The sequence below is a fragment of the Stenella coeruleoalba genome (assembly GCF_951394435.1).
Source record: "Stenella coeruleoalba genome assembly, chromosome: 5".
Taxonomy (NCBI): domain Eukaryota; kingdom Metazoa; phylum Chordata; class Mammalia; order Artiodactyla; family Delphinidae; genus Stenella; species Stenella coeruleoalba.
In genome coordinates, this window is record NC_137150.1 from 85,025,010 (window position 1) to 85,039,190 (window position 14,181).

The following is a 14,181-nucleotide window of genomic DNA, read 5'->3' on the forward strand; positions in this document are numbered from 1 at the left end:
CCCCATTGCTATGGCCATCCCTGGACACCCAGTGCTGCCTCTGTTGCTGCTGAACAAGCTGCTTCCTGCGTCACTGGCTCCCAACTCAAAGTCTGGGAAAGCAGATCTGATTGGTAGCGCCTGAGGCCACAGACCCAAGCCTGAGCTTGGTGGGGTTGGGAGGGGTGTGTTCAAGATAGCAGGTGCCTGCCGTCTGCTGCCCTAGTGGAAGGAGCTCTATCTCCAGCAGAGACTCATGAAATGAGGAATTTCCCCAAAACATATAGGAATGGGGGTTCAGATTCTGGGCAGTTAAAACAGGGCCAAATTCCACTACATTTGGAATCCCTTTCACATGCCACACCAAGACTATCCTACAGAACAAATGTTTCTATAGAACACCTTTGGGAAATGCTGTGATATTTTTTTCACAAGAACTGAGGTCAAATCAGGTATGTCCTGAAGACCCTAACTCGCCCTAATCTAGCCATTTAATATCATAAAACTTAAGGGACTGTCACTACCCAATTTAGTGCTCAATTACATCATATTTTCATGTTTTGTAATATTTGCTAATTGTTCCATGTATTTGTTTCTCTTTGAGGATTTTATCTGTGACATTATTTGGAGTCAGGCATGTATTTGACACTTAGTACATACACTACAGTTTCTGTTTTCATACGAGCGGAGGTAGCCCAGTTAAGGTTGTAGCTTTCAACAAATCCTAAAAAAACACCCCAGGATGTCAGGGAAATGGCTGTTCTTAATTCTTCAGCATTATTTCTACAGATATTCCTTTCTCTCCATTTGTTTTCTTCCTGTGGGACCCCTATTATGTTGATGTCATAACTGGGTCCGTGCTCCCAATTTCTTAATTTTTCTCTTTATATCCTACATCTCTTTAGGTAGATCCTCAACACGATCCTCCAGTTCTCTAATCCGTTATTCATTCTAACGTCCAACCCATTGCTGAGGTCTTTATGTAAACAGTATTATTTTTTAAATCTGGGATTTCCCAGTTGCTTCATCTTTCATCTTTATAGCTGTAACCTGTTTCATTTGAACAACGTCCTCCTATCCACATCTCTTCCAGGATGTTCACTTTGCTTGTCATGAAGTCTTATTCTTCCTGTTCATTAACTCTACTACATTAGGTAAAGGTCATTCAGTTTGACATTTCTCACGTAACTTCCCTCTGTAGATCTGTTGTTATTTTCTCCCATGAGCTCTGATTCCCTGGGCTATCAGCTATCTAGGGTCGTTGCGTGAACTGCAGAGGGGAGGAGCTAAATGTGAGGGGAGTTCAGGGAAGAAGGAGGGACTGGAAGGGTGGAGAGCCTCTGAGTTGACCATGCCCCTTTTCACCCCCCTCCAGGGGTCCAGTCCCCGCCCATCTAATTTTACTTCTACCTTCCCGCCCCTCATCCACCGCCCCTCAGCCCCACTGTTCCTGCTCCCATCCTAACCTGCCGGCGTCTGCCCTGTGAAGGGGCCTGTGGGAAAGCAGGGACAGCTCAGGGTCAGCAGGTCAGCAGGCACAGTGGTTACCCTTCTCCACGCCAGCCTCCACAGACATTATCCCGCGAGCCAGCCCACCCTGGGTGGGTACTGCTTGTTTCCTCCCTCCTGATGACGATGAGGCAGGGCAGGCAGCAGTACACCTGGGCCAAACTGAGGGAGGCAAAAAAGCACCACAAGAAAGCTCTCCTCCAACCTATTCCCTACCCATGGCCTCTTAGACTGAGGGTGGCCACGTGCCTCTCACCCCAAGAGCTGACCATCTTCTGTCTCTCCAGGCCTCTCACAGACTTTCCATTAGCTCCTCTGTCCCACTGCCCTCCGTCTGGCTTGAGGCATCTCCAGCCTTGGCTCCTGGGAGAGAGCCAGGGGCCTCTGTTGGTTCACCAACCTCTTAGGTATCTGCGTCTGCTCATCTCTGTGTGTGATTCCTTTTTCCTCTTTATCTTTCCTGTCTTTTTCTATTTCCTGCTTATATTCCTTCTCTTGGGAGGAGGAAAAAATTATAAAGAGGTAAAAATAATTATTTTATGGTTTGAGGCAGAACACAAGGATCTACTCACTGGATTTTATTTATATGCTGAGTGATTGCACTGCAGGCATGTTTCTTCTAGAGCTATTCTGAGGCCTACTTAATTAATGCTCTAAAGATGGAAAAGCACTACAGAACTACGATGATTGTCAGAGTTATGATCTGATGTTTATCAGCTGTTGTTGTTTTTTTTTTTTTTTTTGCTGTACATGGGCCTCTCACTGTTGTGGCCTCTCCCGTTGAGGAGCACAGGCTCCGGACGCGCAGGCTCAGTGGCCATGGCTCACGGGCCCAGCCGCTCCGCGGCATGTGGGATCCTCCCGGACCAGGACACGAACCCCTGTCCCCTGCATCGGCAGGCGGACTCTCAACCCCTGTGCCACCAGGGAAGCCCTATCAGCTGTTTATTTCTGTAGTGGTATTCATTGCCAGACCGGTGCCATTTGTAATTTTAAATAAGTATTGGCAGGATATATGTATTACCTAAAGAAAACTGCTTTCTAAACAAGACAAAGCCAATCATCTGCAAACATCATCCCCTTCAAAATCTTCAAAGATAATTTCCTGAGACTAGCAGAAGCGGCCTCAGGGAAGGCCATATTTCAGAGACACAACTATTTCTAATCATGGAGTAAACACTGTGGCCAAGATGATATATATGACTTGAATTCTTCTCTGGTGCTCAGGTAAGATGTTCCTCTTTAAATGGGCAAAGATAGCCTGCAGTAGCCCAGATTTGCTCCCTTTGGTCCCTGATCACTTATGTCTGGGTCCATGTAGCTATCTTCCAACAAATGTCCTAGCTAGAGAACACCCCATGAAAACTTTTAGTGGGGTTGATTTGGGAGCTGCCCAGAATCCAGATGCCTTGCATGTTTTAGAGGAACTTCCTCCCCTCCACACCACTGTGTGAGTTTTGTGGGAGGCAAGGCTGCCTGTAGATGCCATAGGGGGCAGGTACAGGACCCAAGCTCAGAGAGTTGGATGCTCCCACTTGGTACTTTCAACAGTGATTAAATGATACAAAGATGAAGGAAGAGTTTAACACTCACTGTCAATGGTGACATCAGTAGGGACCGTGACAGCAGGGCCCAGGGGTGACCGTGTCTAATGGCAGAAGAGGTGGTAGTGGCTAGATGAGCATCCTGGCCACACATTCCTGCTGCATGACTGTTGTTATAATTTCTTGCAGTGTATTCTCTCTTGGTCCCCATAGTGTGAGCTTAGGAACTCAGGTTGGGTGCTATCCAATATCCTTCTAGTAAATTCTTTTTCTCCTTATGTTAGCCAGTTGATTTCTGTTGCCTGCAGCCAATAACCTTGCCTGACCCCACACCCTCTTTCCTTCTCTGTCTACTTCATTCATAGCCCACAGCTAACTGGAGCCTTACTGTCCACAGATCTCCCCAAACCATCTCTGCACACCCAGACTTCACTCTGTTTGCCTGTTTCCTTATCCCCCACTTTTTATCCCTTTATTACCCAGATAAACATTGTCCTTCTCCTAGAAACCTATAATTCCTCCACTCTGGTGAAGACGGTGCAGGGAGAGAGTGGGGACGAATACAGGATTCCTTTTTTGCAAGTATTAGAGAGGATAAAATAAAACTGTGAGCATTTACGTGCTAATTTTGGGGGGAGCATAACGTACACCCCCAGTTACACAAATTAAAATAGTTGTGAGTCACTTCGTCCACAAAAGGGCAGTTAGATCTAAAGGGACAGAAAGAGTCAGTCATTCTTGTTTGCTATGGCTTATCTTCATAGCTATTTAGTGGGGATCCAGAAATACCAGTTCTCAGGATTAATACTGCCCTAGAGGAACATATAGGTTAACTGCTTAGGTCTCCAAGCTGCCCTATGTCTGGCACAAAGAAGGACCCCAGCATTAATGACAATAAAGCACAAAAGAGATGAAGACTGGTCCACAGGGTGGTGGGTGCCTGTGGCTCTGTGAAACACTGAAGGAAATCTGTCACATTCACCGTTTTGCTTAGTGTCAACTCTGCTTGCCTGACTTAACACAGGCAAATGGATGCCTGGACGATCCATGGAGGAAAAACAGAAGTGAAAATCCTCTTGTTTCAACTTTCAGTAACTGTAAGGGAGTCAGACATAAAGCTCTTAAACTGTATGATCAAACAACCTGACTGTGGAATTATGACTATGGTATTTAAACACTTTTATTGTTGTTGATAAGCATAACAGATGTGCTCTTGTGGGAGGTTTAGTAGAAATATTCGAGGAAATGTCCTCAGGAACCTGAGTTATGTTCCTGGCTTTGCTTCAAACTAGCTGTATAATTTGGACAAGTAATTTATTTTACCAGCTCTGTTTTCTCTCCTTTTAAGAGAGAGGAGATTGGGTAATTTAAAAGGTCCTTTCAGCTCTTAAGTTTAAAATACAATTACCTCTTTCTTATGGTTTTGAGGGATATATATATATTTTTTGTGTGTGGTACGCGGGCGCCTCTCAACCACTGCGCCACCAGGGAAGCCCTTGAGGGATATTTTGTGTTTCTTTTATTGATAGAAAAAATAGAAAAAACATCACAAATGCAAGCCCAATGACACACTTCTGTAGCTAAGCAGACTTGACAAAGAAAATCTTGACATGAAAAAAAGGAAATAATGGTACATGAAGTCAAAACAAATATATACTGATTGCCCAAATAATGTATGCTCTTCATCCTTCACTGTTGGTATTATTAACATTCTATAGCAAAACCTTAAAAACTGGGAGACCGGCTCTGAATCAGGAAGGAAGGAACAAAACATATCTCCTGAGATGAAGAAGAAAGAATATTTTGCCAGTAGCAAAGCTTCAAACGACCAGAGAACAGGAAGAACCTTGATGGACTGACAGTGTTCACAGAAGACTGGAAAGACAAAAGGGATGGAAGAAGCAGAGAGACAAAAGATACATAGAAAAAAGGAGCAACAAGAGAATGGTAGAGATCGGAGATGGTGGTAACAGAGGGGAAGGTTGGGAACAATGGTAAGAACAATGAGCCCCCAATAAAGAGTTGCTTCAAACTCTTTAGTCCAAGATAGGCTATTAATGTATACACACGTATGCAGTACTATAATACTAAAAATATAGGGTGGCCTTTTCAACAAATGGTGCTGGAACAGCTGGATATCATATGCAAAACAAAAAAACCAAACAAAAATTCTAGACAGAGACCTTACACTTTTCACAAAAACGAATTCCAAATGAATCAGAAATCTAAATGTGAAATTCAAAACTATAAAACTTCCAGAAGATAATATAAGGAGAACATCTAGGTGACCTTAGATTTTATGGCAGACTTTTAGATACAACACCAAAGGCATGATCCATGGGGAAAAATTGATAAGTGGTACTTCATTAAGTTAAAAAATGTCTGCTCTGTGAAAAATGCTATTAAGAGAATGAGAAGACAAGCCCACAGACAAGGAGAAAATATTTGCAAAACTTGTTTCTGATAAAGGACTGCTATCCAAAATCTACAAAGAACACTTAAAATTCAACGACGAGGAAACAAACAATCCAGTTTAAAAATGGGCAAAAGATCTGCAAAGATGCCTCACCAAAGAAGATATACAGATGGCAAATAAGCATATGAAAAGATACTCAACTGTATATGCCATTAGGAAACTGCAAATTAAAACAATAAGGGGGCTTCCCTGGTGGCGCAGTGGTTGAGAGTCCGCCTGCCGATGCAGGGGACACGGGTTCGTGCCCCGGTCCGGGAAGATCCCACATGCCGCGGAGCGGCTGGGCCCGTGAGCCATGGCCGCTGAGCCTGCGCATCCGGAGCCTGTGCTCCTCAACGGGAGAGGCCACAACAGTGAGAGGCCCGCGTACCGCAAAAAATCCCACAACAAGATATCATTCTACACCTATCAGAATGGCTAAAATCTAAAGCACTGACAACACCAGATGCAGATGAGGATATGGAACAACAGGAACTCTTCATTCATTGCTGGTGAGAGTGCAAAATGATACAGTCCTTGTGGAAGACAAGTTTGACAGTTTCTTATAAAACTAAACATACTTTTACCGTATGATCTAGGAATTAAGCTCCGTGGTATATACCCAAATGAGATGAAAACTTATGTCCACACAGAAATCTGCACCCAAATGTTTTCGGCAGCTTTATTCATAATTGCCAAAAATTGGAAGCAACCATGATGTCTTTCATAGGTGAATGGATAAATAAACTATGGCATATCCAGACAATGTAATATTATTTAGTACTAAGAAGACATAAGCTATCAAGCCATGAAAAATATGGAGGAACCTTGAAAGCGTATTGCTAAGTGAAAGAGGCAAGTCTGAAAAGGCTACATGCTGTATGATTTCAACAATATGACATTCTGGAAAAGACAAAACTATAAGGAGAGTAGAAAAAACCAATTGGTGGTTGCTAGGGTGTGAAAGAAAGGAAGAAGGGATGAATAGGTAGAGCACAGGGGATTTTTATGGGAGTGAAATTATTCTATATAACTCACCATAATGATGGATATATGACACTATGCATTTCTCAAAACCCATAGAACTGTACAACACCAACAGTGAACCTAATGTAAACCGTGGACTTTAGTAAATAATAAAGGCCAATAAAATATCAATATTACACCAATATTTGTTCATCATTAGTGTACCACGCTAATGCAAGATATTAATAATGGGGAAACTGTGTGAATGGGGGAGGGTGGGGAGAGGATATATGGGAACCCTCTGCACTTTCTGCTTAATTTTTCTGTAAACCTAAAACTGCTTTGAAGAATAAAGTTTTGTTAAAAATATGTACATATAGGGGATAGTGAGGAAGCAAACAAAGTTGAAAATCTTTTGCAGCCAAGGTTAGGCAGAGGGAGAGGTGAACTTTTATCTACACTTTTAAATGTCCACAGTATCAAGTATAAGTTCCCAGGTAGCCAAAGGATGTTTTTACTCAGGACAACATGTTACTTGATGATGTTAGATAAACTTTAATTTTGCCACCATTTTTGGAAATTAAGTATTTTATTCAAACACTTAAGAGTCTAACCAAAACATAGGTGATCTTCACATTTAAATAACCAAGACTTTCATAATTACATAGTGACGCCCCTGGCCATCCTTGGGATCAGCTGTAGAAGGCTGGGTCCAAAATAAAGTTCCTTAAAATTATGGATTGAAAACTAGCTCCTCAAAACCTTTTCAGTGGTCCAAATAAGAGAAAATTTCCCACTTCTTGGGAGCTGTGACAGGGAAGTGGATTCCTACAGCTTTCTTATCAGGAAAGAAAACTCATATTCAACTTTCACTGGACACATTTTTCAATATAAGACAACTTCAAGCCACCTTTACTCTTCTTGTTAAACTAACCGAAAAATCCCCTGTTGAATCTTGTAGCAAAATTAACATCTGCGTATAACTTCTTCCCAATAGTAAAATCAATTTCTTTGGCTATTACTGTCACTTCAAATAAACTGAGGGGATGAGGGGAATAAGAATTTGAAGTAATTAATTATTACAGCAAATTAATTTTATTAATAACATTTACTATATAATTTAAATTTGCTATATAACATTCAGCTTTGCTTTTCAGGAATGGAGCACTATCTTTTAACATGTAAATCAACTGCTTCTCCTATCTAATTTTTACACACATTCTTATATATAAAAACCGAAGGATCTTAGGCTGAGGACTTAATAGAATACAATGTTATTCTTATTGCTGACCTTAGGTTTTAAGCAAAATACAGGTCCTTAGGTTTTGTTTTGGTTTGCATAGCCAACTAATGTACTGGAAGACCTCAAAGTTTCCATTTTCAAAATGTCCAAGTAAAGAAAAGAAAGATCAATGTTTATAATTTTTTTTTTTAGCAAAATAGAAAAGACTATATTGTCTGGCAGCCCATGATGTATTTGATACTTTTCTTAGCAAATAAGCAGAAAGGATGGTGAGGCCCCAATTCCAACAGCTCATTAGATGTGCCTTTAAATCATTAACGCACCATCTTGGTGTGTTGACATGAACTTCAGTCAGCTCCAGCGTTAAACAACGCAGGAAGAGCTGGCTAACATACTCCGGGGTGCTGCATGGCAACGTGTTATAACATCAACAGGGTGTGGTTACTTCTATCTGAAATGAAGAAAGAAAGGCTGGCACTTCTAGCAGCAAAGAGGTTTCACGGTATCTTCAAGTCCCTTGGTCTTTAAGATTCAAGCTAACAGTGAGGAATGACATAGGAGATACATCTGGTAACACATTGAAACCAAATCAGGAAAGGCAGAAAGGCTGAAAATCTCGATGAACTGTATAAGAACCTAAAACACCCTGTCAGAAGGGACCATCACAGCAGTAAAATCTACACAAAACAAAATAACAACTGAAAAACCAAACCCAACACTACAGCAAGCTTATAGACATGGCACTCAGCAAGAAACAAAAAGGAATTGAAAAACAAGTTCAGCACAAGTAGCAAAGGTAGAAGTCCATTGTACAGTTTAGCATATGATTATCAGGTCAGGGCAGGCAGAAGATGGGCCGTGCATAAAATCAGACTCATAACTGGAGTAATGTCAGCCCCTAAATACCCTTATGACATGTCAATACTCTTTTTTCAGAGCCACGCAGGAAAATGTGAGAGGTGACTCTAGGGACTGAATGTTTGGTCCCCACATCCCCAAATTCATATGTTGAAGCCTAATCCCCAGGGTGATAGTATTTGGAGGTAGGGCCTTTGGAAGTTAATTAGATCATGAGGTTGGAGCTCTGGTGATGAGATTAGTGCCCTTATAATAAGAGACAGGAGAGAGCTGGCTACTCTCTCTGCTCTCTGGGCCACATGAGGACATATCTGTAAGTGCTGTTTACAAGCCCAGAAGCCAGCTCTCACCAGATACAAGTCTGCTGACACTTTGATCTTGGACTTCCCAGCCTCCAGAACTGTGAGAAATCAATGTTTGTTTCCTAAGTCACCCAGTCTATGGTACTCTAACAGGCTGAACTGACTGAGACAGTAACCAACCACCCAGGTAATGTGCTAATGAGATGATTCTTCCCAAACAAGCACCAGTCCAGTTCAGTAAGGAGATGTGGGAGGACAGCAGAGGAGGTTTCTCTGCCTCATTTTGTAAAGAAAACGGGGAGAGTACATACGACTTGGAGAGAACTGAGGCTATTGCATCAACATTTTTAATTCTTCTAAGTAGTAATGTATACAGCTAGAAGTTACCCCTGGAATGTCCTGTTCATGAGGACTGGATAGGCTTTTTCAGTCTGGATCTGACAGGCTGGTATAACTGATTCTAGATACTGGTTGATATTAATAAAGCCAAGATTTGTTCCTTAGGCATAGACAACTATATGTCATTAAAAGATAAATGCCTCAGTGTAATAAACAAAATAAAAGAAATAAGTCCAGAGAAACATTTCAAATTCAAAAATCTATGGCAAGCAATGAATTCTGTCACTGAAAGCCTCAGAGAGGACCTCTTGCTGGGTCATGGTTAGATTTTTATTTAAGGGCTTCTTATCACCATCTAGCTCAAATATAAACATCTTATTATTGTCGCCACGTGTCTCTACAAGAGTATTCTCATTTCCCAATAAACCTGCTTTTATGCCCTCTGTCCCAGTCAAACCCATCCCTGACAATTTTCTCAACAAGGTGATTTCCTTCTAGTTTGGTCCCAGCCCTTGACACAATGAAACCCTATGCCCCTTGAAAGGAGTCTCCGGACACTTCCCCTCCAGGGACTGAAATGAACCACGATCTTGCCTGACCTGTACCTTCAATCGTTATTTTCATTATCCTTCTTTAAACCAGTCACTCCATTCCTTCAGTGATTTTTCTTTTAACGGTAACTTCATATTTACATTACTCTCAGCCTGGAAGGCATGTGAGACTTTTCCAGGTGCTAGCTTAGCTAATTAGCATGACACATTTGGCTAAATAGTTCTCCAAGACAGCGTTTGGTATGGAAGATGCAGTGGCTGACAGGAGAGGTTAGGAACAAAGTCTCCCACAGAGGTTTCCTCTCTGCACCAAAGCTTAAACTTAGAATAGTCTTTCTCCTCCAAGCTGAAGGAAAAAGAATGGCAAACATACCAATGGCTTGAAGCGAAAAGGGAAAAAGATAAAAACGAAAAAAATTAGTCTTGTTTTTCCTAAACCGAATTCTTTTTTCTCCTTTTTTTTTTAAATGCACTTATCCACATTGTTTTAATTTTTTCTTCCTTTGCTTACAGCATTATAGTCAGTATTGGCAGACAGTGTCTTTATATGAAACATCCGGTGTAATTTTAATGATGATTAGTCTTTTCCAAAAGAAAAATCTTTAAATAAAATGTACTTAATTAAATTGAGAAAAACTTGTGTGAAGTCAAGATTTCTGGAGAGCTGCTCTCTGGAGAGCTAGATGCTACGTGAAAATTAGGAAATAAAATTTATGTTCATTGGAAAAGAAATGGGAAGCATTTGAAAAAGAGTTCAGGAAAGTCTTCTTTTTATAATGCTCTGTAGTGTGAATTTAATGATTTCATGTGCTACATGTCCATTAGTGCCAATATAAACCCTGTTATATGTATTTCATTCAATATTTTTCAGTTTTCCAATTAAGAATACACCTATGTCTAAACCAAATTCTTAGTTGCACTGAAGACAGGTAGATGGGAAATGACATGTGCAGGGGAGAGAGCCCTGACCAAGACTTTGCTCAGGTTAAAGGAAAAAGGTTCTGCTCTTGGGCTCATAGCTCTTTATTTAGCAGAGTTCTTTAGTGAGTTTGGGGTTGGTCATGGAGGCAAAACTGCTTGACGTGAGAGAATAACAAAAATTTAGAGACTGAGAGCACAACATTTGGGGTGAGGGGTGGCCAAGAAGATCGTGACAAGACAGGGCCTGAAAAATAGTGCCACCATCCTGATATTTCTCCTGGTGGAGGAATAGCTGGTAAATTGTTATGACAGTGTTGCTTAGATTTCTGGTTTAATCTATCACCTACTCTGTGCTGTTCTGCAATTCCCTTATGTTACTCCAGACCTTCAGTAAAATTCTGCTATATCCAACAGGATTGTGTTCATGGTATTAGAAGGAGGGGGCGCTGGTCTCCAACATGAGGCAAAAAGAACCAAGAAGAGAGGAGGCCATCAAGAGAAACAGAATAATGGTTTGGATGGGCAGGTCAGAACAATGCCATTTCTGGAGAAAGCAACTGGAATACAGGACTGGAGGGAGAGAAGGGCAATTTTCCAAAGTAAATTGATTGAGGATTCCACTGTCTTATTTGCACATTAAAGAGAAGTTTCAGAAGGCTGTAAGATTTGAGGACATCTGGTTCATATTATTGCATACTGGCATTAAAATAATTAAAACACTTGAGTTTTCTGCTAGTCTTAAGGTTTCCAACTATATTTCTCAGACTAGTAAAATTTAGGGACTGTCAGCTTTTTATTGTATTATGCAAAGATATTTTAAAAACTAATTATCACCATTGTTTCATAAAATAAAGAGCATTTTAACATACATACAGGCAAAATGGAAAGAGCATAATCCCAGAACAATTTTTTAAAATTTTGTTTTTATCTGAAATGATCTCACATTCAACCTACTAAAAAGTATATTTTATTTAGGTTTAGCTTAAAGAATCCTTAAATCTTTTTTCAACTATTTATTCATTTTTTCAAAAACATTAGTAAACCTGTTATGTGTCAAGCACTGTGCTAGGTACTAGGGTATAGAGATGGACATGACTCTGCCCCCATCCTCAATATCTCACGGTTTTCTGGGAAAGTCAAGTAGGTGACCCTAACTGCAAACAGTGCAACATGTGCTGAGGTAGAGGAACTCACTGAATACTGCAGCCAAAAAGGTCCAAAGAACAGTAAAAAAGCAGTCACTGTATCTCTAAGCAGCAGTGTAAGAAATACTAAAGCCTGATGTAAGGTCTTACTTTGCACACATCATTTGAGTTTCCTTACCAATGATTTAGGGGGAACCTGGCAGTACACCCCAGCGATCATGGGTTTTTTTCAGACATTTGTTTATTCTGAGCCAATAACAGGGCTGGGAACACACTTCAGGTGCAATGTCAGCTGGTCCATACAGCACACAGAACTGGAAAAGGTGGGTTACAAGGAATGTGGGGAGTAAAAACTGACCCCCCCCCCGACTTGTCTACAGTGGAATGGCTCTGCACACAGTCACTCTGCTTACTTCAGGAGTACAACCTAAAGGTCAGCGAGGGACAGGACAGGGTAAGAATATGGTGACATGGTCCATGGTGAAGACCAAGCTTAGGATCTGGTGCCAGACTGGAGATGGTGCACTTGCTCAGTACACACACTTGGGAAATGTCTGGGAGTGGTGATGGGCACACTGGTCCCTCTTGGCTAAATACTACCCCAAGCTACCAGGTTTCTGAGTTTTGATCCTAAGTGAGAGTTAGGGAGGCATATCATGGTATCCCAATCATCTGGTTCTGGAATTTCCCCAGTGAGTGGGGAATGCTGGCATAGTAAGGGATAGATATACATTCATACACATGTATACACATATATACACATTCATTCACATACATTCCTGGGAAGAAGATCTAGAGGCAGGTACACTGGGGAGTTTTTTCTCTGTGCCTCCTATTAGAGGGGAAAAGCTAACTGTATGCATTTTCTTACATTATACAATCAGAGTATATGTGTCAAAGGGGGTAGTTGCTGGAATAGTCCTTTCCTTCCCTTGTCTCACCTCAAGTTTTGTCACAAATAGGTCTAGAATTTTCACTAAATTATCCATCCTTGTATAAAATCAAAACCTCGATAAATCGGCTGATGGCTGCAGTTCCAATATCTTTGGCCGGGTCTTCTGGCTTCTCTGAAGCACAAACGTGTGACAACGGTACAGAAACACAGACAGTGACTCTTGAACACACAGAGGTTCTGCAGCTTGGTCTGTTCTCACACATTCCCATTTTAGGTTCTGAGCAGCTCTCCCTCCCCATGTGCTATGAGATAGAAGTCTGGCAGAATCATCCAAAAAAGATGAGGTTCCTTCCCCGCAGGGGATTAGGAACAGAAGTGCGGTCCTTTCCCTCCTCAGCCTTAGAAATCGTGACCTCCCTAGAGAAGGGCCCAGCAGGGGGCCAGGACCCGCAGACGGTGCGGGGAACCAGCGCCCCTGCAAAGCCCAAAGATGATAGAGACCAGGCCGGGAAGGCGCGAGAGGAGGCGAAGATGTCCCCGAGGCCGGTAGGGGAGGATGCGGCAGCTTGGGCAAGGCAGTGATTGCTTTGAAGGAGAAAGGGAACGAGGGTCCCTTGGTCCCTGTGGTCTCCCGAGGTCGATTCCCCAGGGACCCAGAGCCCCGACGGGGCTCTGAGGTCTGGCAAGTTCCTGGGAGCGAAGGGAGCGAGTGTCTTACCTGGCCGGGCTGGCTAGTGTAGTTGAAGGAGTAGATGTTCTCGGTGCTGAGGCTCACCACCCCGTTGTAGATGCGATCGAACTCGGCACCCCTGACGGGGTCGCGGGGGTCGTGGCGCCGCGCTAAGGGTTGCGCGAGGAGCCCGGGTGCAGCCGGCGGCAGAAGCCAGGACAGCGCGCAGAGCAGCGCGCAGAGCAGCGTGCAGCCCCGCATGGTGGGCGCCGCGCCCCAGGGGAGGGGGCGAGCGAAGAGCCGGTCCTTCCAAAGCCCGTTGCGGGCCCCGGCGCCGGCTGCAGCGCAGCGCAGGCGATGCCTGGCAAGCCCTGCCGACGAGTGCTGGCAACGCGCTGGCGAAAGGCTGATCAAATATTGGTGCAGCCTCCTGGGGTCTCCACGGAAGGTCACGGGGCGGAGGTAGGGGGTGCGGAAGATAGGGGGACCGGGGGCTGCTGCTTTGCTTGCCGGCTTCTAAAGTCCGTTTCCTTCCCCCTTTCTCATTTCTGAGAATTCCCCAGCTTACCCAGCCAGAATTTCAACCATCTCTTCCCCCTAAACCCCCCCCCCCAAAAAAAAAAAAGAAAGAAAAAAATTGCGTTGGAGACATTAAAAAGAAATATCCACTAGTCTTGAAGAATCAACCTGACCAGCCATTGAGAGGAAATTCAGTCAGTTTCAAATAAATAGGCACGCGGCCGCAAGCGAAGAAATAGAAAGCAACAGAGCCTGAACCCAAAGAGGGTGCACAAGTTCGCATTT

At 42.8% G+C, this 14,181-nt stretch overlaps 1 protein-coding gene across 5 annotated transcripts in view; it reads right to left on the minus strand.

Moving 5' to 3' along the window:
- Window positions 1-13,638, minus strand: part of SIDT1 (SID1 transmembrane family member 1) — a gene marked incomplete at both ends in the record, with an annotated part of 85,864 nt that extends 72,226 nt beyond the window's left edge. For all 5 annotated transcript variants that reach the window (XM_079922879.1, XM_079922878.1, XM_079922876.1 and 2 more), the window contains one exon: window positions 13,426-13,638. In XM_079922879.1, the coding sequence (XP_079779005.1) occupies window positions 13,426-13,638 (213 nt within the window). The remainder of the gene's footprint in view (window positions 1-13,425) is intronic.
- Between the last annotated feature and the right edge of the window lie 543 nt (window positions 13,639-14,181).